Raw genomic sequence first — 26,384 nt, forward strand, 5'->3', positions numbered from 1 at the left:
TTCTCTCCTATTACTTCACTGTTCTGGGTTTATTCTTTTCTATCTGTACATTGTAATTACTAGGCTACCAGGAAGGGTAGGGGGTCAACACAATTGTTTTGTATGCAATTATCTGAAATGGATATTAAAAGGCAGCACATGTTACAGTTTTACTACCACCATATTTGAAGTTACTGTTTTCATGGCAACTGAACTATCATTAAATTTTCCCAGCTTAATCTTTTAGAGGTAACAAGCAAATCATTTTTTCATTTGAGTTTGTTATTATATATATAGTTTTCAGTGAATTGTTTGCTCATTTGAATTACATATTTACTGTGAAATTCTAGGTTTTATAATCAGTTTTCATAGGGTTTTTCTGTGATATATTGGTTCATCATCAGATTTGTTGCAAATATCTTCTGGTCTTTTACTTTCATTCTAAATTTATATTTATTTTATAAATGATATATTGTGTATGTTTATCTGCATCATGATTTTTTTAACTCCGAAGTAATAAAAATTATTTTTTAATTAAGAAATAAACATTTTATTTATTTTTATTTATTTATTTTTATATTAATGTTCGAATATAGTTGTCTCCATTTTCCCACCACCACTTTCCCTCACCTCCCACACCCCTACTCCCACCCTCAATCCTATTACCATTTGCCATTATAGATAATTTATACGATTTTAATTTTTGTTTCACCGAATTTAGTTTTTGTGGAACACTTGCAGAATAATTTTGTAGTGCATTTTGACAGCAAAGAAAATGTCTTTGTGTTTTTATCTTAGAAGGCTTAATTAAAGGGAGGGATAAAGTTGGTTTGATATTTTGAACTGGGCATATTGTTATTTTGTCAAATCCTTGGAAATACTAACAATCAGGTAAAATATTTTTGTATTTTCCAGATTATTGTTCAGTTGTTACAATTGTGGACCAGACAAAAGTAAAGTTAACCTGCCTGCTCTTCAGTGGAAATTATGAAAGCCTTCCACTAATTTATAAAAATGGAGATATCGTTCGCTTTCACAGGCTGAAGGTATAATTCATACTGTCTAGAACTTTTATATTTTTTAAGACAACTCTGTATCGTTCACTAAAATTAGTTAGCACTAATTATGTGGTTGCTTTGTTAGAATATGACATCAAGCATTGCAAGAGATAGGAAGAAATGTAAGTAGTATCAGACTTCAGATAATTTATATTAGAAAATTTCTTCATTTGAACAAACTGCCTGCCCCTCCTTCCATGGAAAATGTATTAGGTGACATGATTCAAACTGGTTGCTCTCTGTTTTCTTCAAAATATAGATTAATGTTGTAAATCTTTTCAGTGTGGAATCTGATACAGAACTTTGTTTTTTAAAAAAGTCTTAGGTCAACAGCAACAGAAGTATACGACTATTGGGAGATTGTATTATTCTTTCCTGTTTGCTATATTAATTCAGGTACAAGAAAGCATTGAGATACTAAATATAAAATTTTTAAAAAGTTGCACTTTTACAATTTCTCATAATTTATGAGAAATGCATTGAAATATGAACAGATACTTAGGTATTTTTTAAAGTTATACTAGCAGTTAAATAATTAAATATAAGAAAGCCCTTGATATAAAAATAAATCTATTAAATAGTATGTGGCTTTTTAAAACTCCCCTTTGCAATACTTGGTTGTTTTCAGTCTCTTAGGTTTTAAACATTTTCGTCACTTTATTTTTCCTCTTTTTACATGGGTTTCCATGTGACCCTTCATTGTCTTGGTTTTCTTTTTCTTTTAATACTTCAGTTAGTCTGTGTCCCTCGTGGTCAGCGTGATGCTTTTAAATGAGCACAGTATTCCAGGTGTTCTGTTCTTAGCTATGCTGGGAATTACCTCCCTTGTTCTGTCTGTTCCTTTTTCCCTAAGAATAGATGAGCAGTAGAGAATGGGTGAAGATAAAAGTAGAACTTATTAAATCTCTATTATGGATTTATTCAAACTTCACTAAATAGCTTTTTTCTCACACAGTGTTGGAAACTGAAATACTTGTGTTCATACAATGCATCCTTTATGGTCAGTACTTTTTATGTCCTGTTGAAGAACTCTTTGTCTGCTCTACCTGGTGGAGATGGCTCCTCAGTTTTCCTTTAAGTCATTTACTGTTATTCTGTCTTATATTTAGATCTGTAATTTTCTTTTTTTTTTTTAATGTCTTGGTTAATTAGAGCTATGCTGCCTCATGAAAGCAGGAAGTGTCCCCACTTTTTCACTTTCAGAAGAGTTTGTGCAGGATTTCTTTTTTATCCTTAAATGCTTGAAATAATCCACTGATGGTGCTATCTGAGTCTGGTGATGTCTTGATTGATAGGTTTTTATTAACCAATTAAAATGCTTTGATAAACTTAATTTTTGAAATGTTTGTGTCTGTTTTACCCCAATTAAATTTGTCAGTATAAAGTTGGTCATAACATCACTTATTTTTTACATGTTTTAGGATTTGTAATGATACATTCTTTTTTTGCAGTCTTGATATTATAATGTGTTTCTTCTTTTTTTCCAAATCAGTTTTCCTAGGTTTATCATTTTTATTAAGCTCTTCAAAAACCCAGCTTTTCACTTTGATTTTTCTTTATGTATATTTCTATTTTTCATATGTTTTTCTCCTACTTTCCTTGGGTTTGAGATATATTTGTGTAGCTTCTTGAGTTAGAAGTCTGAATCTCTGATTTTCAGCCTTTCTTAATTTGTAAAATAATCACTTATGCCTATAGATTTTTCTCTATGTACTACTTTAGTTTTAGTCAAGTTTTAATTTGTAACAATTTCATTATCCTTCAGTTCAATATATTTTCTAATTTCCAGTTGATTGCTTTTCTGAAATCAATATACTTCTATAAATACATTTAGAAGTATATTTTAAATTATTTATTATAAATTATTTTTATTTATTTTATAGATAACTTTTTATTATTGCTGTGTGTTTTGGTCAGAGAACAGACTTTGAAATGTTTACTATTTTGAAATTTGTGGATGTTTACTTTATACTCTAGCATAATGATTTTCAACCTTTTTAATCCATGGCAAACATAAACTAATTACTCAAATCTGTAGCACACTAAAAAATGTATTTTTTGCTGATCTTAAAAAAATAGATATAATTTAGAGTCTTTCACACTGGATGACTATCGTTATGTTAGTTTTCTTTTTTTTTTTTTTTTTTGACAATGTAAGGGAAATAAATAGGTCAGTGATGCTGACTAAATAATCAGGTATTGCATGTTTTAAACTTTCTCGCTGCATGTCATTGTCCCTCTTGGGGCACTCTGGTTGAAAATCACTCTTTTAGTGTATAGCTCATTTTAGTAAATGCTCTGTGAACACTCAAGTGAACCTTGTTCAGTGCTATGCTCTATAAATATAAATTAGATCGTGTTTGTTAACTGTATTATTCAGACCTACATTCTTTCTGATTTTGTACATACTTATTTTATGAGTTATTGAAAAGCATCTTTTAAAGACTCCACTGGTACAGAAGATTTATCTTTTTCTACTTGGATTTAGGCTCCTTTGTTTAATTACATTTTATGTTTTTTCTGTTTTGAGGTTGCTATATAGAATTAGGTTAAGATTTCTTCCTATAAGATTGATTTCTTTGCTGCTATAAAATGTTCCTATTTAGATCTAATAGTGTGTCTTACACTCTTTGTCTTGATAGCTCAGTTAGTTTTGAATAGCCTGAAAATTTTTTTTGTTTTGTTTTCAGTTGGACAAGGCCATTAAAAATACAGACATGTCTCATCTTGTCAGGGTTTCTTTTTTGTGTGTTTTGTTTGTTTATTTTTTGTTTGTTTGGTTTTCGGTTTTTTGACTCCTCACAATTTGGAGATCATTGTTCATAGTGAAAATATAAGTAAAACAAGAGTCAAGGCCTCTGTTTGTTTTTTCAACAAATATTTTTTGAGTGCCTATTTTTTATAGTCTTGTTTTAATGGAGACAGACACTTGTTAAAAGTAAATGTGTAAGCCAAAGTAAGTTCAGATAGTGATAGCTGCTATGAAGAAAATAAAACAGAATCAGAAAAGGCCTTTCTAATGAGGGGGCATAAGACTCAAACCTCAAAAGATGGGGAATAGAAGTTCTGTTGAGATATGAGGAAACATGTTTTCCAGGCAGGTGGAAGAAAATACAGGTACTAAGGTTCTGGGGTAGTTATGAGCCTGGTATTAGGAGAACAGAAAGAAGGCCATAATGAATCTTAGCCAACTAACTATAGGAGAAGGTGGTACAAGATGAACCTGGAGAGGAAGGTAGAGGGTAGTTCATACATTGCCTGTGATAAGTAAGTTGTTTAGATTTTATTCTGTTTAGTGGGAAGTCATTAGATTGGTTTAAATAGAATGATTAGATTTATATTTTGAAAAAGCACTCTGATGTTTCCATGGACAGTGAATGGATTTTAAGGAACAGGCATGAATGTAGATCTGTTCTGAGGTTATTTCTGTTTTACAATCTAGAGATGGGGATGGTATGACTAGAGTGGTTACCTTAATGGTCAGCAGAGGCGAACTTTGATCAACAGTATAGACTAGTGGACATGGAATTTGTTATACAAAGAAAGAAAAACACAGAACCAAGAATGATTGGAAATTTAAGTAAAGCCTAAATTAAAAAAGATCAGCAAATACACAAATAACAAACCTCATTTAAATATGTGTAAAACAAGTTGACTGATCTGTTATGGGACAAGTATGATTAGAATCTACAGAGCGAACTTATTATGTCTCTGAGAAATTAACCGGTACTAGACTAGCCCTACTGCTATAAAGATAAAAAAAATGGACAAAATATATGAGGCCAGCTGTTTTCAGGCATTGGACAACAGGCATCTGTGATCAGAGAGAAGAGAAACTGATAGAGTAAGCCACATGGTCATCACAGCTTTGCTTGGGGCCAGTTTTGCAACCACTGCACAGCGCACTGAAGTGCAAGCAGAAAATAGTGGTCTTGCTAATCTGAGGGAGCCAACCAAGATCAAAGTTCAAGGCAGCTGGAATCTTCAAGACAGTTCCCCAAAGGTGGCAGAATTATACTGAGGGGGACGGCCAAAAGTCTGCTAAGTAGGGTTGTTGCCCATGAACACTTACACAAAGCCGAGCTGTACATGGATAGGGTAAGACTACCTAAGGATGACAGGAGCTGCTGTGTGGTTGCACTTAGTGCTTAAACATGAAACAGATACTATAGGTGTAGCAGTGGGATGCTGGAGGTCTAACCTAGTCAGAAATAAACTTATTAATATCTCTTTAATATGTTGGCTGTTCAGCTGAGACTAAAAGTTCTCATCACTTCACAAAGGTTCAAATGCTAGAGTAAAGCCTACTCTAGATATGTTTATCAAAACCTAAAACAAGTTCTGTGGGGAAGATAATTTTGCAGGATGAGTCTTAGCAGGCAGAAGGACTTGGGGAAACACTTTGAGCTTTCCACAGCTTCATTCTAATGAAGCATAAATATGTGTCAAACAAGTTAACTGATCATTTAACTGCCTTTGTAAGTGCCAGATGATGATCCAACAACTGAAGTGCCAATAAAAACAAGGTCAGTGTTGGTCAGAAGGAAGTAACAAAATTTAGAGCCTTGACAGAACATCATCCACAATGTCTAGTAAAGATGAAAAAATGCTATTCATAAAAAGAAATTTTTTAGGTATTACCCATAGTCAAGAAAAAAAATCCCATTAACTCCAAATGAACTTCACAGTGGCTCAGATGTTACATTTTTAAAACAAGACTATAAGGCACTTATAAATATTTTCAAAGAATTAAGCAAAATAAGTTCAGTAAATAAAAGAAACTGTGGTTAATGCAAGATAAGAAATTCCTGCAAGAAATGGAAACTAACAAATAACCTAGTTGAAATTGAGTAACTGAAAAGAATAGCAAATGAAATGAAATGAAACATTTACATTTAATGAAGTGTTTGAAGTTAAAAATAGCATGTTTATATATACATTACTCTAAAAATGTAAGGCATGCTGTAGAGAAAGTTAAATAAGTCAAGTATGAAAAAGCTGAAGCTAAAACTGCAATAAAAGCATCCTAACAAAATTAGAAAAGAAACTTTGGTCAAGCAGTCATGATTTCTGCCCAAAGTTATGCTGTTAACAAATGAGCATTTACTGATGACTGAATACTTCCAAACAGCAGATCGGACATGTTAACGTTTACAAGAGGATAAAACAATAGAAATTATGTAACCTGAAGAACAAGGATTAAAGAAAAATTGATAGACCCTGAGGGATCTGTGGAATAATATCACATGGTATAACATGTCTATGAGATACAGGAGAAGAGAATAGGAATGTGAAAGTATTTATAGAAATAAGGACCAGAATTTTTTCCTAATTTGATGGAAAATATTGACTTACAGATCCAAGAAACTAGGTATTCTCCATGCATGGTACCACAAAGAAAAGCACATCTAAACAAATCATGATGGCATTGAAAAAGACAGAAAAATCTTGAAATTACCTGTTGTAGAAATATGACACATTTCATATTAGGAAATGATGATACCACTCATCTTTGATTACTTACCATGAATAACACCTGGGAAACAAAGTCAGGATGGATTTTAAGAGATGATAAAAAAATTATTCACCTAGAATTTAGTATCTAGAAACCAAATACCTTACAAATTAGGGTAAAATCAAGACATTTTTATGTAATTGAAAATGAGAGCATCCGTAGCTAGAATATCTTCATGACAAAGAAAATGGTAAAGGTTGGTGTTCAGGGTAGGGAGGAATGCTGCTGCTAGAATCTTGATCATGAGGAAATGACCAAAATTGGTTAATTAATGAGCAGATATAGTGTTTGGAATTTCTAACTATAATTTACTAAAAGATAAATGGCTATTTAAAAGAAAGAATAATACTGGAAGGCCAGGTGTGTAAAACATGTAGAAAAATATGACAGTAACAGCACAAGGGGTGGGTGGGGTGGTAAAAGGAATTATACCTCTGAGAGATTCTGACCTTCGAGAATTATGACACTTTCAGTAAAAAGTATAAAATGGGGATATGAAAAATAGGTATGTAGTAGAACAATATTTATTACAAATTGATAAAGATGTTAAGGATTCATTCATAGCTAAGAAGTAGATGGAACACTAATATGTTCAAAATAAGGCAGGAAAGAAACAATTGAAGTTTTTTAAAGCAAGTAAGGAAAACAAGTAATATAATAGACTTAAATATAACCATTCAATAATTACATTTATTTAAATGGACTAAATACTCCTTTTGCAAGGAAAAAATAGACTGATAAAAAGCAAGAATCAGCCCGAGCTGGTGTGGCTCAGTGGATTTAGTGTCAGTTGTGAACTGCAAGGTCTCTGGTTCAATTCCCAGTCAGGGCCTGGATTGTAGGCCAGGTCCCTAGTCGAGGTGTGCAAAAGGCACCTGATTGATGTATCTCTCACACAGCAATGTTTTGCTCCCTCTCTCCCTCCCTTTCTCTCTAAAAAGAAATACAATCTTTTAAAAAAAAAAAGAGCAAGAATCAAATATATCTTTACAAGATGATGAAAATAAGTTGGAAGTAAAGCTGTAGAAAAGATACACAAAGCAAACAGTAAGCATTAGGAAAATAAAATAACTACATTAATATCAGAGTTTACAAGAGATCAGAAAGGAGGAAGCATTTTACAAGGTGAAAAAAAGGGGTGCTTTGTTAAGATGTAACTATCATAAATGCACGTGCATCTAATGCCTGAGCTTCAAATTCAGAAAGATAGGCCGGCATATCTCAGTTCTCAGCTGCATTGTATTGACTTCAAACTCGTATTTTAGGTGTTCTGGTTTTCTGTGTTACATTCTTAAGTAATTGTCACTTGTTATTTTTCATTCAATAAATTAAAACTAATAAATGTTAAAGTACAAGCTTGATGGGATTAGGGAGTCTAACACCTAGCTAGCTCTTTAAAAAATAGGAATAGATTTTGCACAGTGTTTTACAGTTTACATGGTGCTTGGGGATCTTGATGGAACCTGGTTGATTTTATATTTCATATGCTAAATAAATGAAATGTTAAAGAATTGTGTCCTCTGTTTACTGGCAAGATTTTATGATCTCTCAAGGTTTGCATCAGTAAGCAGCTTTGTTTGTTTCTGTATTGTTTTCTATTTTGTCCCACTTTCTTAGATCCAAGTATATAAAAATGAGACTCAAGGTATCACCAGCTCTGGCTTTGCGTCTTTAACATTCGAGGGGACTTTGGGAGCTCCTGTCATACCTCGTACTTCAAACAAGAATTTTAACTTCACAACCGAGGACCACAAAATGGTAGAAACTTTACGTTCTTGGGCATCTACTCATATTTCACCTTCTTCTACATCAGTAAAATTGTGTGATGTTCAGCCAATGCAGTACTTCGACCTGACCTGCCAACTCTTGGGGAAAGCGGAAGTGGATGGAGCATCATTTCTGCTAAAGGTAGTTATTTTTAAACACTTGCAATTATAAGTTAGCACCACCTACATGTTCATGAAGAGCTTATATTTTAGCATTCTGATGGACTAATTATCCATACTGCATGTTATATTATGAACTTAAAATCTAACTTACCATTTTTGATAAGCCTGGATATCCATGCAACTCTACTCTTGAATTTCTCTTCTTTATCCTGTACTTCTAGAGAAAAATAGTATTATCAGATCTATATTTTAAATGTAGTATAGTTTGTGTTCTATTTATTTATGCATTCATTTTAATACTAATAAATTATTTTTATTTTAGTACTAATAAAATATGTATTTCTTATTTTAATACTAAAAATATTACTGTTTTTTTGTTGCAGTTCTACATATGCATATTTCCGATTCCCTGCTATGTTAGCTCCTCTTCCCTTTTACTTTCCTGGCCATTTGATGTTGAGTTTTGTCCCATGCCATTTGTCAGCCTGCTTCATGGGTAGATCACAGATAGTTTCGGAATGTTTATCACTCTTTTGTTTTTAAATCAGCAGGATAAAAAAAATGACCCATCTAAATAAGACCCATCTAATCTTTGTTTACAACTGTGCCCGTTGAAGCATGAATAGCTTTTGGAGAACATAGTTTTCTGATGTTATCCGCACCTCCCCATCCGAGGCAGATTTCATTTGAACAAACACTGCTTCAGCCTTGCACCTGTGGTTATTTCTTTAGCTTCTACTCTTTGGAACAATAGGACAAGAAATGGCCTGTAGTGGGGCTTGGACAAATACTGGGGTTTGGCATTGTTATCACTTACACCTTACCCACGCTAAGGAATGGGGAAGATAGAAACCATTGAGCACAATATTGTATAAAGTTGAAAATGGCATGTTTATATATACATTACTCTAAAAGTGTAAGGCATGCTATAAAGAAAGTTAAATAAGTCAAGTATGAAAAAGCTGAAGCTAAAACTGCAATAAAAGCATCCTAACAAAATTAGAAAAGAAACTTTGGTCAAGCAGTCATGATTTCTGCCCAAAGTTATGCCGTTAACAAATGAGCATTTACTGATTATTGAGTACTTCCAATGACACGGCCTCTGCTGTGTGGAGAATGCACGCTATCTTTTGACTAGTGTGTTGTTAGAAAATTCCAAATTCTGAGATAAAATCAGCTGCCTTTTAGCTGACCTGGCTGAATCAACATTTTCTCTCTGCAACAAAACATATGTCTCCATCCCGTTTTTATAGATAGCCTTTTCAGATCCGGGAAAACAGCTATCATGTAGATGTTATTTTCAAGTACAGCATTCAGAAATAAATGTAAGAAATTCATTAATAAGACTTTCTTGAGGACAGTTTAAAATAAATATCAAGTCTTTGTATATTCTCTGACTCAATTCTGTTTTCATAAATTTATTTTAGTTCTTTAAAATGTGGAAAAATACATTTAAAGGATATTTAATCTTATATTTCTTATAGTAACAAAACTAGAAAAAACTCAGATAGTAATAATAGGGAATTATTTGAAATATTTATGTATTATAGAATATTCTGTGACTATAAAATGACATTGTAGATATATTTATTAAGGTAGATATCCATGTTATTCTATTTAGTGATTAATGCAGCTTTTATACACTAAAAATATTTTATGTACATACCAAACATATATTGAAAAGAAAGTATAGCGATATGGTACTCTCTTTATCCCTGGAGAGTTAAATTTTAAGTGATTTTTTTCTTCTGAAATTGATTTTCCTACTGCAAACCAGAAATAACTTTTTAAAATTATGTTTAAAAACAAAAAGAGCCAGACGTTTTCCAAATGAGATCTGGTCAGCATGGAATATAGGATAATTATTTCCTGTCTCAGTCCACATATGATATTAATATTGGTCCCTTTGTTAGTGACTTTGATGCATTCATTTTAATTATTCTAGTAGATATATTACACCAATGATTTGCATTAAAATCATGGTTTAATATATCTGTACTCCTACTAACATTAATCCACATTTTTTTCTATTCTATTGACACAACTTACTTTCTGAGCAGTAAACTCTTCAATTAGGTTTACTTTAAGTTATCACATTTCTTCGATATGCACAGCCTCATCTTCTTAATGTTTTGTTTTGAACAGCCAGAGATCATTTGGAAATCGGAGCTGGTAGATAGTTTTTGTATCTAATTTGTAATGTGGTTTAGAGATAAAAAAACATAACATAATCCAGAAAATCATTACATTAAAGGAACTATTCTGATTCTCATCAGTTAGTTATTTGTATGGAAACAGCAGAGGAATGTTGTATAACTAATCTAAGAACAAGACTGAATATTACATAAAAAATCACAGTCATTATCATAAGTTTTTTACAGCTGCCATAATTTACTGTGTAATTTATATTAATACATAGGAATTTTTGTCAAGATCTTTTTTTTCTTCTTTTGTATAAAATACTTGACTCAGGAGTTAGAAATCAATTTAATCATTTTTAAAAATTACCTGATTAGATTCATATCACCAGTATTATAACACATTATGAAAAAAATTGTGGGTTAAAATGTGAAAGTTATTTTATTGATAATTGTGTATTTTCAAACTCAAATGTAGTAGAATTCACTGTGGGATATTTGTAACTTAACAATGAAAACAGTTTGATTGAATCTTAAGGTAATAATTATGCTAATAATTTTACCATAGAAAAATTACTACAAATACTTATTTCTCAGAAAGAGACATTAGGGAATATATTCTTTTGACTAGAATCAATAATCGTATAAATTGAAATGTGTTACAAACCAAAAACTTGGATGTTAAGAAAGATAGTATTCCCCACATCCTGTTGTTTCAAGGAGAAATGAATTATAATTATAGTTTTTTAAGAATATAATGTTAATAACAATTTTTAAATATGTAGTGAAAAGTTTTTTTCCTCAAGTTCCTCTCTTGACTCCATCTTCTCTGTCTCTTCTTCCAAAAACTAGTAACTACAAAGTGAGTTTCTTGAATATCTTTTTTTTTTTTATAAAAAAGGGAAGGGAAGGAGAAAGTAAGGGAGTGAAACATTGATGTTTGAGAGAAACATTGATCAGTTGCCCCTCACACACCCCAAACTGGAAGCCTGGTCTGGACCCAGGCATGTGCCCTGACTGGGAATTGAACCCGTGACCTTTCAGTGCACAGGACATCACTCAACCCACTGAGCCACACCAGCCAGAGCTGGAATATCTTTTCAGACATATTTTAGTTTGTATGTAAATATTTTTCTCCTTTTGTATACATATGATAGCAGACTATACATACCACTCTGTCTGCTTTTTTTACTTATTTTTACATAAAGATTTTTCTGCATCACTACCTAAAAAGTTCTTGTGTTAGTTTACTAGGGCTGCCATAACAAATTACCATAAGCTGTGTTGCTTATGTGCTGTGTTGGAAATCGGAGCTGGTAGATAGTTTTTGTATCTAATTTGTAATGTGGTTTAGAGATAAAAAAGCATAACATAATCCAGAAAATCATTACATTAAAGGAACTATTCTGATTCTCACCAGTTAGTTATTTGTATGGAAACAGCAGAGGAATGTTGTATAACTAATCTAAGAACAAGACTGAATATTACATAAAAAAAAAAACAGTCATTATCATAAGTTTTTTAAAGCTGCCATAATTTACTGTGTAATTTATATTAATACATAGGAATTTTTGTCAAGATCTTTTTTTTCTTCTTTTGTTTAAAATACTGGACTCAATTTCTTGAATATCTTTTTTTTTTTTTTTTTTTACCATAAGCTGTGTTGCTTATGGTAATGGTGAAAACACTGCCCTGGCTGGTGTAGCTCTGGATTGAGCGCGGGCCTGCGAACAGAAGGGTCACCAGTTTGATTCCTAGTTAGGGCAGCCTGGGTTGCAGGCTATGTCCGCAGTAGGTGATATGCACTAGAGGCAACCACACATTGATGTTTCATTCCCCCTCTTTGTCCCTCCCTTCCCCTCTGTAAAAATAAGTAAATAAAATCTTTTTTAAAAAGAAAAAATAAAATAAAATAAAATAATAATGTAACATAACATAACATAACATAACATATATTTCAGAGTTTTGGAGGCCTGAAGCCCAAAATCCAGATTTCAGCAGGGCCTTTCTCGAAGGAATCCTTCCTTGCCTGTTGCTAGCTTTTGGTGGTTGCTGGCATTCTTTGGCTTGCCGGATGCACCACTCCAGTCTCTGCCTCCGTTATCAAATGGACTTCTATCCCTTTATGTTTCCTTATAAGGACACAGTCACATTGGATTTAGGACCCACTCTAATTCATTATGACCTCATTTTAACTAATTATGTTTGCAGAAACAGTTTCCAAATAAGATCACATTCAAATGTTCCACATAAACAGGAATTGGAGGAGGGGCACTATTCAATTGCTTTGTCTTTATCATATGGAAGCATGGTATGTTTCTATACTTGTATCCTATAGATGCATTTAGGAAGTTGACTTAAGCATTTGTCATTCTACATGGGTGCCCAGAGTTGTGAACATAAATTGCTAGAAATAGAATTGCTGATGCAAGGATTATGTGCATTTGACATTTTGATAGCTCTTGCTAAGTTTACCTTCATGTATGAAAGTACCCATTTCCCAACAGTTAAGTACCTGTTTCCTAACAATAAGATGTAAAAATTGTTATGTATAGTTAAAGGCATTTTTTTAAAAAAACAAAAATATGATAAATAAATTCAAAAGTTTAAGAAGCAAAATCAGGTTATTCTGATTTTTAAAAAGATGAAAGAATTTTCTAAATTAGGATTGATACAAATGTATATTTACATATATTGAGGAAGTTTAAACTTCATAAAATATTATATTTAACTTATATTCATAAATATCAGTCTACATTAAATTATTTTTTATTTTTAAAATTTAAATCTAATTAAAACATTTTAAATTATTGACTTAACTACTAAAATGATTATGAGCTCAGATATTGCACAAAACAAGGACGCACATCGAAGTTTTATTGATAAATGTGAAAACCTGAATGTTTTATTTTTAGAAATCAAGAATGGTTCAATTTCAGGAAATTTAGTTATCTCCATGCATGTTAAAAGTTATGTTATCGTATTAGTAAATTTTTTAAATATTCATGGAAATGCCCCTGACTGGTGTCATTCAGTGCATTGGGCATTGTTCTGCAAACCAAAAGGCTGCTGGTTCAATTCCCAATCAGAGCACATGCCTGGATTGTGGGCCGGGTCCCTGATTGTGGGCACACGAGATGCAACTGATAAATGTTTCTCTCACATATTAATAATTCTCCTTCTTTCTCCCTCCCTTCCCCTCTCTCTAAAAATAAATAATACAACTTTCTAAAAATATTTATGAAACTATTTAGCAAAATAGATATATTCCCAGAAGTAGAATTGCTGGGTAAAAAGGCAGTTCCATTTTCGATTTTGTGAGGAAACTCCATACTATTTTCCAGAGTGCTTTGCAGCAGTCTGCATTCCCACCAACAATGCACTGGAATTCCCTTTTCTCCACATCCTCGCTGGCACTTGTTCTTTGCTGATTTATTAATGATAGCCGATTTATCGCTATCAGCCGATAGCTGATTTATTAATGATGGCCGATGTATCGCTATCAGCCGATAGCTGATTTATTAATGATGGCAGATGTAAGATGTCTCATTGTGACTTTAATTTTCATCTCTCTGATTGCTAGTGATACTGAACTTTTGTTCCTACCCAAAGAATTCCAAAACACCAATTCAAAAGAACTTATGCACCCATATGTTCATAGCAGCATTACTTACAGTAGCCAAGATTTGGAATCAGCCTAAACACTCATCATTGGATGGGTGGATAAAAAAGCTGTAGTACATTTACACAATGGAATATACGTCTCAGTAAAAAAGAAGGAATTCTTACCTTTTGTGACAGCATAGATGAAACTGGAGACTATTCTATGTGAAATAAGCCAACCAATGAAAGACAAATACCATATGATCTCACTTATAACTGGAATCTAAGGAGCAAAATAAACTAACAGACAAAATAGAATCAGAGACACAAAGACAAGGAGTACACTGATAAGTATAAGGGGGAAGGGGAAAGGATGGGACTGGTTGAAATACGGTGAATGGATTAGACAAAGATATATGAATCATCCATGGAGATGAACAGTGGTGTGGGATTGACTGTGGGAAGGTAGGGCTGGGGTAAGGAGGTTTTAAAAGGAGGGAAAAGTGAGACAACTATAATAGGATAAACATCTTAAAAAATTTTTAAAAATAGAAGTATGCCTTCTTAACTTGGTAAATAATTTCTGTCATATGGTAAATAGACAATATTTAGACTTGAATTCTGGAGTCAGTAATGCCAGAAACGAGAGAAGACCCAACTATTTCTCTATTATAAAATGCTGTCATCCCACTAAATCTAAAAACTAAATATATAAAATAAAATGTTCAGGAAGTCTTGGGGAATTCACGAAGATGAGAAAAAGAAATGAGCAATTTAACTATAAAAAAAAGGAAAAAGTTAGTACTCAAGATATAAAAATCCCAACAATTAATTGAAGCTATTTGGATAAATAAAATTATTCAATCAGCTGATTTAAGACATTAGTAAAATATGGCTCTCCTACATCTTGTTAATAAATAGAACAGATAATTGAACAAAAGATCTTTCAAAGTCTCAATGACTGTAAAATAGGAAAGTTCATGCAAGAAATACCTGAACTTCTGTGAAGAAAACTACAAAGCTTTACTGAGGAACTTCAAAGAAAACTTGGATGATTGAAAGATTTTTATTTTTTCCTAAAGTGTTTATAAATAAAATTCAATTTTAATTAAAGCCACATTCTTGTTTTTTAAATTGGTTATAATTCTGAAGTTTATTAGAAACATTAAATAATCAGGAATAAAAGTGAGAAAGGCTTACCAAAGAAAACTAAGTGGGAGGTCCATGTCAGATATTAGAATATGTTACACAATTATAATAATTAGCGCTATAGTAAGACTGACCAGTGGAAAAGATTAGGAACCTCAGGAATGGTCTTCTATTATATCTATGGTAATTCAGTACGTGATAAAAATAACATTTCAAATTGGTAAAGTAAGATTGTTAAAAGTCTGATTTCTAGGCAGGTAAAATTGGAGCATAAAGCGATATAGCAACACTGGGCCCGCTCCTTCCCTCCCTCAAAAGACTTGTGAATTGGGCTGTAAAGCCATTTTAAAGTCACAGAAACAGTCTGAGAACAAATTCCAAGTGGAGAAAAATGTTTGTGACAGATGATATTACTGCTCCCCAAGTAATTGTACTGGTTCTTTGAATTATTTAGGAAACAGAATGAGTGACACAAACTCCTAATTATTTATTTGTAATTTAGCAGTGTCACCATTATTCAGTATTTCTTCCTCTATAATCTGACACTGGCAGACACCTTCTCTATACAAATATAGTGGTGTTTTTAATCCAGATGGCCTATTTACTTCTGTCCAGCCAAACTTCTGACATGCAGAGGCGTTCTCACCTCATCCCAAGTGTCTTGTCATACGCTTTCATAGAGCAACGTAGCCCGGGCCATCTCTTCAAACCCTACACAGACATGTATCTGTGTATGGTGCTCTTCAAGCACCATACAGACTGGCTCGGGTCTTCAAGATGGGGTAGTGCACACACACATCTCCTGTGCCCTGTTCTTGAACACCTTACGTAGCAGTTCAGCACACCTCCTCCTTTTCTAGATCCGTGATGTTTATTCATTTGTATTCATAAGCAAAATGCTCCTAGCTGTACTTTTAAAGCCTTTTCCCAAATCAGAACAAACTGAACAAATATTCCTAAAAGCTAGGAATTTATACTTTAGAATATTAACAAATATTCATAAAAGTTTATATATAAGATAATTACTAAGTTATTTAAAATAGCATGAAAGATTTAAAACTACTCAAATGACCAATAAAGGGATTATGAGTTTAATAAATTTGTATCCATACCATAAAACAATACAAAGCCATTGAAAATCCTATTAGAGAAGAATATTTAAATTCCCTGATAAATTGCTCAACAATATGCTAGGAAACGAAAAAGCAGAATATAATGCCAGTTTAAAAAATACGGCCCTGGCTGGCGTGGCTCAGTGGATTGAGCAAGCACGGGCTGTGAACCAAAGTGTCACAGGTTCGATTCCCAGTCACGGTACATGCCTGGTTTGCAGGCCATGACCCCCAGCAACTGCACATTGATGTTTCTCTCTCTCTCTCTCTCTCTCTCTCTCTCTCTCCCCCTCCCTCCCTCCCTTCCCTCTCTAAAAAATTAATAAATAAGATCTTTAAAAAATATATGTACAGAAGAAAAAAGATAAAGTAAGTTCAACAATTGGTTAACATTTTTTCTATGGTCATAGTAGTCTGATCATTTTTCTTTACATTGTCTATATTACCTGTCCATATGCAGTCCTTTACAATCAGAAAAGGATACACGTCATATTTAAAGTTTAGAAAATATTTACTTTTAAGTTATGTTATCAGCAAATAAAACCCTTTCAGCCTCCACAGATTTATAAAAGGCGATTAAACTTTGCTCTCCTCTCTATGACAGGTGTGGGATGGCACCCGGCCACCGTATCCATCCTGGAGAGTCCTAATACAAGACCTTGTTTTTCATGGCGATTTGAGTTACATCCACCGGCTGCAGAATCTGACAGTAGACATCTTAGTCTATGATAACCATGTTCAAGCGGCAAAATCTCTGAAGGTGATGTTGAGTAGCAAGCTGTTCGCTATTTTTTATTTTTATAAATCTGGTGGTAATCACATTTATACATGATATTTGAGGTCTAGAAATTAACTCCAAATTTTTATTTTCTTTATTTTTTAATTTGTGAAATGAATATTCAAAATAAATTGTGTGCATTAAAATACAGTGGCTTGAACAGCTTTTTAAAAGTAAAGAACACTTCCTGAATATCTTAAATGTGTACACAGTTATACTATGAAAATAAAGAAAATTGTTTAAGAAATATTGCTTTACAATGACATGGTTTATAAAATATTTGCAAATTTAAACATTAAGCTTTGTTAATTTTTGGCTTGATAATATGCTAACCCTTGTACTTATTAGTTTAAGAAATTATTAATCCACCTTGACCATCATATTGTGTCTTCATTTGTGTACATGTACTGTGCACTGTTTTGGGGATATAGTTTTAGGTAAAAGTACACTGTTTACATTTGGTACTTTTTGTTTAGTAATATTTTAAGGAATTTTTTCACGTTATTTTATCTTATTTGCAAATACTCTTTTTGGCAAAGAATGACATCATTAATAATAACAATAATGATAATAGTTGCATTTGTTAAGCCTTTCATCTGTATTTAGCTTTATCCTGTGCAGTAGGAACTAGCATCATTCCCATTTTATGAATGAGAAAACAGACACTCAGAGTTTAAGCCCAAGAATTCACAACTACTTGGGTGAAACTAGTATTTGAATCTACACTGTCTGTTTCCAGAGCCATTTTTTTAACCAGTATAAAGAAATGATTTTCTTTATTGCAAATAGATCCATCCCACCTTTAGAGCTTCCTATACAGCTTACTTATAGGAAATTTTACAGCCTACTTATAGGAAGGAAACTAAAAGTGAATTGCAGTTATTTAGAACTGAATTTTAGTACCCAGTTTTCCTTTGCAAATACATGTACTTAGAGGAAGAAATATTTCCACTTGTGCATTGTGTTAAAATAAATCCAAATCAATAAATTAGTTTGAAGTTAGGATCTCAGAAGGCAATAACTGCACTTTGTTATTTCTTTATGCCTGTGTGTGAGCACATGTTCTGACACATTCAAGAAAGTCCACTTTTGCAGGTATATCTTGGATGCTTTTCCCTGATTTTTATCTGTATTGATTAGTTTATTTTGAAGTAATGCTGAAGCTAGTTCTAAAGTCTTAAAAATGTAGGTTTCTTTTATAAGTGAAAAACATTTTAGATCTACTTTCACTATTTAATGCCCTTCTCTTTCCCTGTGCCGCTTCTATATATCTTTTTGTTCTCCTGGCTTGTCCTGATTTCCCTACCCAACTCCTGAACAGCAGCCAGCACAGGGCTTTCCATGCAGTAAGGGTGAAGTAAATAAAACCTCCTGGTAAATGAGTGAATCAGAGTACTGTGATTTCTTTTTTTCAGATTTTTTTCCATCTCCCTTTTTGTCTGCTTCACCTCACCCACTAGAGGGTGCTGTGAGCACACAATTAAAATACAGAGCACCTAATTTTTTCTAAAGATAGGGCATATCTGCAATGTAATAGAAAAATGAAAAGGATTTTCTTTGTGTAAAAGTAATATAACTGTAGGCTTTCTAATGTACATTAATATCACATTTTATTTTTCTGCGACAACTCTATCTCAACAATTTCGTATTAATTTAAGATGCCCCAGAGGCAGATGGCAGTGATACAAATGAATTTCCATCAGCACTTGAAGACAGCTGTTTAAAACTGCATTATTTTACCAAAATACATGGAACACATTTTTACTGTGCAGGAACAGGAAAAAAAATGTGTGGTTTTTTTGTTTTTTTTTTTTAACTAAAGAGGACAGTTAAGGCAATTATAAAGTAAATATAATTGACATACATGTAACATATTTTACAGCGAAAGTTGCCTAAGGTTTTTCCTAAACCTTGCTTTTAAGTTATCTCCTTGTCGAAACATTTTACACACAGACACACTAAACCTTTTGTCTAGAAGTTAGAGCAGTGTATTTTCCATTCCCCAGTCTTATCCTGACACAATTTAAAAATAATTATAAAACATGTAGTACTAATTATGTTTCACCTTTAGTGACCTAAGAGCTGTAATTTGACTTGTTATTTTTGGACATGTAGAGATCTTTAAAAATATTAAACGCAAAGTGAAATTCATGAGAGTTTATGTGGAATCTTTAAATTATTTCTAAATGGCTAGAGATTTCGTAATACCCTTATTTGCCTTGCTTTATTTTTAATTTTCTGCTTTGAAATGGGCTTTTGTAACAGTTTTTTAAAGTAGTTTTTATAATTATTTGGTTAAGACTCCCTCCTTGAATTTCTGGAATCTGACATTACCAACAGACTAAGTAACATTTGTCTGGTATAATAGAGCATCTGGCATATTTCCTAGTATATTTAGCATGCTTGAAAAATATACAGTCCTTCCTTCGAAAGGAATTTCTGAAAATAACAAATCATCATCTTTATAGCCTATTTACATAAATAAATTCTCCCTTGGCCTTTAAATTTTATTTTGAAATGCAATAATAGAGAAGATAGTGTAATAAACACCGGTGTCTTGGCATTCACATTTAATGTTTCTAAATGTTTTTGCCACACTTATTTTAGGTACTTTTGATTATTAAGAGATAAAACTCTACATACTCAACCTTTTTTGTACCTCTGCATATTCTCATTTTTGCCCCCCAATATCCTTTTTCTACATATCCTCATATGTAGGTATGTATACCCATGTTTATTATATTTTATGTGCTTTTGCCTGGAAATGTATATTGTATATGTATCATTCTGTAACTTGCTTTGTTCTTTGACATTATATTTTTAGGCTTTATTTATATTCATACATGTGTCTGTATTAATGCCAGACTGTCTTAATTATTGTACCTTTATTTTTAAATGATATTCCCCCAGTCAAGGCCCCACTCCCAGTTTAGTCTTCAAGACTGACTTGGCTGTTTACTTTCATATACATGTCAGAGCAGCTTTTCAAATTTAATAAAAGACACTGGAGATTTTTATCAAAATTCCATTGACTTTTAAGATTAAGGGAAAATTGTCTTCATAATGTTGAAGCTTTTTATTTGTGAATATGATATCTTCCTCCTTGGGTTCGGCCTTCTTTAAATCCTTTGTGGGGCTTACATGTACTGCACTGATGTATTCTATATATTATAAAAGAATCACCAATTACAGTAAATGCTCAGAAAAGTCAGATAAAGGTGAATAGAAATAGACTCTTTTATATTTTCTTTTAGTATCTTACTTTGGATACCTTGAGGAAAATTAGTTGTGTGTGTGCGTGTGTGTGTGTTTCCTTCTCTGACTGCCCTGTTCCCTCCCCTGATGTAGATGTTAGGGAAGAAGTCAGAGAAGAAAACACTAAAAACTGCTTGAGCTCCCCCTCACAAAATCCTTTATTGGGAGGGGAAAAGACCCTTGAGAATGAAGATGAGTAGCATCTGGGAGTGTGGATTATTCCCCCTTACTTTTCTTTTCCCATTTCTTTTCTCCATCAAATCCAGAGAGTGGTGAGGAGAAATACAATTAACTGAAACAGCAATAAGCAGAGGTGGGAGGTTGGTTTATTATCTCATCTTTTTGTATCCCCCCTTGTGTACTTTGCAGTTACATAGAAGCTCCCACTGTTACTCATTTCTGACCTTGAAAGGAAAAAAGAGAATTGTATTCCCACAGTCATCAGCAGTAAAGAGTGCTGCCTTATTCAGATAAATTAACATTTCTATTTAGTAACTCATTTTGTTTATAACTCTTCATAAAAATAAATGTCATTTAGGTTATAGAGCTTCTTCTTTTGAGTAGGTGTCAGTGTCTTTGATAACCAATTCCATTTGCCTCGTTTTAAGTCGTCTATGTTAAAAGCATATTAAATACTTTATAACTAAAGGTATTTTTAAGATTACATTTAGCAAAACTTAACTATAGAAATTAACTATAGAACATTTAGTTCAGAACTATAGTTTAATCCTATATTTGAAGTCAAAGAATGTGTTCACATTATAATATACAGACACAAATCATTTATTGTAAAAGTTTTCATAAACTGGTGGAATAGGGGATGTATTATTTTGATATGTAGCAGATTTTAAATTATTTTCTAATATTCTTATAATGAGAATTTTAGTGATCATATTTAACTAAATCTTGCCTTAAAGTAGTTAATACAAGTTATTTTTAGAAACCTTAATCAAACAGATTTATTAATCAAATGGAGGGCTTCCACTTGGTTTAGGTCATGGCCTTCTTAACTGCTCTATTTTACCAATGCTAGGGCTGAATCTTATTGCATACTTTATGATCTGTAAGTAGAAATAGGCCTCACTTTTGAATGTATATTCGTATACACACACCCATTTTATTTTTGGTGCAGCGTCTCTGGGGTTGATGCTCAGTACACACCCCACCAGTATACCACACCAGTATCTTTTCTGATTGGTCAGCGCCCCTTGTTGTTGGGCTGTGCCCCATATAGTTGTTAAATGCTTTGAGTACCAGCATTTGTTTGATTTTCCTCCATTTTCTGAAAAAGATAATCTCTTTTTAGGTTGGAAGCTTCCTTAGAATTTATAGCCTCCATACGAAACTCCAGTCAGTGAATTCAGCAAACCAGTCAACATCGTTAGCTCTGGAGTTTCATCTCCATGGAGGCACCAGTTACGGTCGGGGGATCAGAGTCTTGCTGGAAGGCCACTGTGATGTGGATCAACTGAAAAAGTAAGCTTATTATATACCTATTTTAAAAATGTAAGTAAAGTGTTAATTAAACTGATTTTCGAGATAAGAGATTATTTGGGGATGGCAAGGGGGGTCTAATAGGTTCCTTATAATTGATCCTCACAGCCTTCTGTGGCATTATTCATCTTGTTTTTAGTGAGATCAACCAAATGAAACAAATCCAGTGATTGTAGGTTCAAACAGCTAAATAGTAGCAGAGCTAGGGATACTGTCTAAGGTTTCCACTTGCATGCTCAGGACTGTTCTTGCTGTTCTGCCATTTGCCACATTCTCCAAGAACAGCAACAAAGAGGAGAAACTGGAGCTTAGCTGAAGTTTGGAAAACTCAGTACATTATCCAGCATTCCAAACATACGTGATCCTGCCTCAAAAAATGATATTGGCCTTTCTAAAGTGCCCATTGCTGATAAAATAGGTAACTGAAGTGTTTTAGGGTATCATATTTTTTAAACTTTTGTTTCCAGAGAGTAAATATTACCTTAAATCTTACTATATATGCAGTTCTTTTTCCTTATGTATTTCTAGTATCTCTGTGTACAGAAATTTTTTGATCAGTATTATAGAGCAAGAAAAATATATCTTCTGCCTATCTTCAAAGAAATACAGAAAATAAAATATATATATAGAAAATATCCCTTTCAGTATATCGAAATGACACAGATATTCACTAAATTTTAATATATTGAAACCAATGACTTTAAAGCCAATTAAATTAACTATTTTAACAGTCTATTTTAAGAATCTTACATCAGTTTCACTACTTCCTCATATGTAATATACAGCAGCATAACATTTTACTTCTTGAATCTAGAGTGAGATTGTCAGGAGAATGTTATCCATTAAATTACCAACTTATTTTTGTCCACAGTATTTCATCATCCCACTGTTACATTTGTATCTGTCTAGACTCAGGGTTTTTTTTTAAATTTTGGGGGCCCTTGGAACTCCAGGTATGTAGACCTTTTTTTTTTTTAGTATGTAGACCTTTAACTGAGGAATGCATACACACAAAACAGAATTTCTTATACAATTTTAGTGAGTTTTGGTTTCTATGCATAAAGCTAAACTGACCATATTGACTTTGTTTTATTCAATTTGAACTTATATTCTTTCAATTATAGGGTATTAGAATATGCAGGTTTGACAGCCAGTCAGTGTTCAGATGGCATATGTCAATCAGAATGTGAGGACAGCGTTCCAACAAGTAAGGACAGTTTTTAACATCGACAGTATAATATCTGCCAAGTAAAATGGCTTTGTCAACATTAATTTTTCCATTTTATTATCTTCCTATCTCTGTCTCTTGTCTTTTGTTAAACCTGTATTCATTGTAAAGGAACATACTAAATCTTTATCTGTGTCTATGCAAAAAGGTAAACATTGTTCCTCCCTTAATTGTATAATTAGATTTTCTTTTTTTTTTTTTCAAATAAGGGTAGTTGGGATTACTTGATTTGTGATATATGTAGTATTTTTTGCATATATGTTTATGTGTATATGTGTATTTATTCATTAATTTAAAATCTGTATTAATTCCTTAGGCAACTGCTTTTTTCATGTTAGTGTCTAAAAGGAGCAAAGGTGGTTTTCCCTGCTTTATTTCAAACAGCCTAAGAATTTTTTTCATCATATATCTTAGATGTATACATGATTTTCAGACTTCATTGAGTTAATCAAATATCTAGTTATAAGATACTAATAAACACTTGGTTATGCATATGTGTTATTGTCCATCTGAATAAGTGACTGTTCAAATTTCTAAATTTTAAAACTCTCAATTTGTAAGATTTTTTTTCTTTTACCATTTTGTCTTAATAGCTCTTTGTACATTCTGGGACCCAGCATGCATGTCATGTTTTTATCTTGTATATATATTGTATCTTACAGTCTAAGTCCTCTACTATGATCCAGAGTCATTTTATAGGTGTTTACTGTCTTTCTATACCAGTAAGGGTAAGCACTAAAATTAACTTGTATGACTTGGTAGACACTTAGTAAGTGCCTACATGCATTATTATTTAATCCTAACAGCACTACTATGAGCCTGATACTATTTTCTTTTTAGAGAAAGGGAACTGAGGCTTTGAATGAAGCAGGGTTGGGTGTCATATAATTTGCCCTGGGTTACTTAGCTTTAACTGATGGCAAAGCCAGTCAGGTATCAGTGCAGGCTATTTGAATTTTTTTTGCGTATATTTTAAATTTATTTTTTCTTTCTTTCTGCCAAAACTCCACATTTCCTAGCCCCTTGATAATGGCATTTTAGCCTGAGCTATGATTACTTGAACAACCATTAGGGGGCCAATGTAACTCAACTGACAATCTTTTGGAGATAGTATAATTAGTAATTACACTTTGAAATCTCTTTCCTCCTTTTAAAAGGACTTTAAAATTAATTTTAAATTACAAAAGTAATACAAGTCATAATATCAAGTTACATAGTTTTCTGTGCCTTTAGGCCCACTTCTGGAGTTAACGTTAATAGTGTAGTGTGATTCCTTCAGAGCCTTCACATGTTTACAAATATATATACTAGTGCATGAACAGATAGGCCTTTTCCCTCTGTTAAAATGTTTACAAAAATGGGACCCTCCTATACCACTTGCACTATCATAAACCTCTTTCTGGGATATTTATATAGCTCCAACTTACTCTTTTAATAGTTGCATTATATTTTATAGTAAGAATCTAATCTTACTAATTCAGCCATTTTCTACATGATAGACATTCTGGTTATTTCCCGTGTTTTGTTCTGACAAATAGTGATTTACTAAACATCCCCTTTATTTCTCTAAAATAAACTCCTGAAAGTGAGGTTGAATGATAAAAGGGTAAGCACATTTTTATTTTTATAAACTGTGCCAAATCATATGCCAAAGTCATAGGATTCATATGCAAAAACATTGTGGGAGAATGTCCTTCCCTGACAGCACAGGGGAGGTTATCAGTGTATGTGATTCTTAAGAAATTGGCAGGTATAAAGGGATACTTAATTTCCCCATGAACTTGGAAACTTAAAAATTTTATCATATATTTATCAGCTCTTTTCACTCCTTTGAGTTGTCAACTCTTGATTTTCTGTCACCTTCTTTATCTTTTTTATCAGTTTATGGGAGACTGTGTATATATTTTACACATATTTTCTCATTACTTGACTAATTTTAAACTTTTTACCACTGTTTCCACTTCATGCAGAATGGCAGATATTAAATAATCAGATTCATTGAAATTATTCTTTGCTAGCTTCACATGTCCACTCATGTTCTCTTGCCACGGATTCTTATGCAGTTTATTAGTCGTGTTGGGAGAGACAAATAATGCATGTGTTTGTATATGATGCCCCATAACTGATAAAATAGTATAATATACTATTATATTTCTATATAATAGTATGTAAGGTAATGTAATTACCTTACCTAATGTAAGGTAAAGTAATTACAATATGGATACTTTTTAAAGTCTTAAATTCTTCATTTTAGAAAGCATTATTAAAATTTACTGCTCTGTTCACTACTTTTGCATTCTTGTTAAAGTAAAATTTCTATTTTATGGTAATCCTCAAGTCATCCTATTAAATTTAGTAAGTTTATTATTTTATCTACCTCTCTCTTTTATTTCCTTCACATTTTGTTTTTCCAAAATGGTAAAAATTTTCAAACATACAGAAAAGTTGAAACAGTTGTACAGTGAACGCTCACATACTCATCACCTCGTTCTCCAGTTAGCATTTTACTCTGTGTGCTGTTATCTCTCTTAATCTACCAGTCTGTTGTACCTTTTTCTGTTCATTTCAAGTAAGTTGCAAACATAAGTATACCTCCTAGACATTTCAGAATGACCACCATTAACTAACTAGAACAATATTGAACCTTCCCATCCCTTAACATGGCATATTTTACTACTTGTTTAGATCATTTCCAGTTTCTGTCAGCAATGTTTTATAGTTTTCAGCACCACATTGAATTTTAATAGATTTAAAACTGTATAATTCCTTTTACCTTCCACCTCCTGTAGGCTCCGGATCGGTGTCATTGTATGAGATAGAACGATGTCAACAGCTGTCAGCTACAAGTAAGGCCACACTTCCTTTTTGAAATGCGGGCATAGTAGTGAGTTTATAAAGCCCGCTCTTACACATGTCAACAAATCCATTTCCACGGAATACCAAGAGCAGATACCCATCCATGAGCGCAAAATTACTCATATGTCGCTATTTATCTTTTATTCCTTTACCTCATTCGCACTCATAAAGTGGAACCCAGAAAGATAGATGTTTTTACGTTACATAGCTGTCAGGTTTATAAAACATACACTATTTAACAGTGCAATGGGGCTTATTTTTAGTTGGAGAATGTAAAATATCTTAATATGACATTTTAATCATTTCACATTGTGCACTTAGGAGCATCCA

General features: G+C 32.7%; 1 protein-coding gene across 5 annotated transcripts in view; it reads left to right on the top strand.

Moving 5' to 3' along the window:
• POT1 (protection of telomeres 1) overlaps positions 1 to 26,384 on the top strand; it is a 69,647-nt gene that overhangs the window by 26,238 nt on the left and 17,025 nt on the right. For all 5 annotated transcript variants that reach the window (XM_045855786.1, XM_045855788.1, XM_045855785.1 and 2 more), the window contains 6 exons: positions 895 to 1,025; positions 8,170 to 8,460; positions 17,048 to 17,203; positions 21,783 to 21,952; positions 23,095 to 23,177; positions 25,988 to 26,044. In XM_045855786.1, the coding sequence (XP_045711742.1) occupies positions 895 to 1,025; positions 8,170 to 8,460; positions 17,048 to 17,203; positions 21,783 to 21,952; positions 23,095 to 23,177; positions 25,988 to 26,044 (888 nt within the window). The remainder of the gene's footprint in view (positions 1 to 894; positions 1,026 to 8,169; positions 8,461 to 17,047; positions 17,204 to 21,782; positions 21,953 to 23,094; positions 23,178 to 25,987; positions 26,045 to 26,384) is intronic.

This window comes from Phyllostomus hastatus, unplaced genomic scaffold, assembly GCF_019186645.2.
Source record: "Phyllostomus hastatus isolate PE091 unplaced genomic scaffold, TTU_PhHast_1.1 phas_scaffold_114, whole genome shotgun sequence".
Taxonomy (NCBI): Eukaryota; Metazoa; Chordata; class Mammalia; order Chiroptera; family Phyllostomidae; genus Phyllostomus; species Phyllostomus hastatus.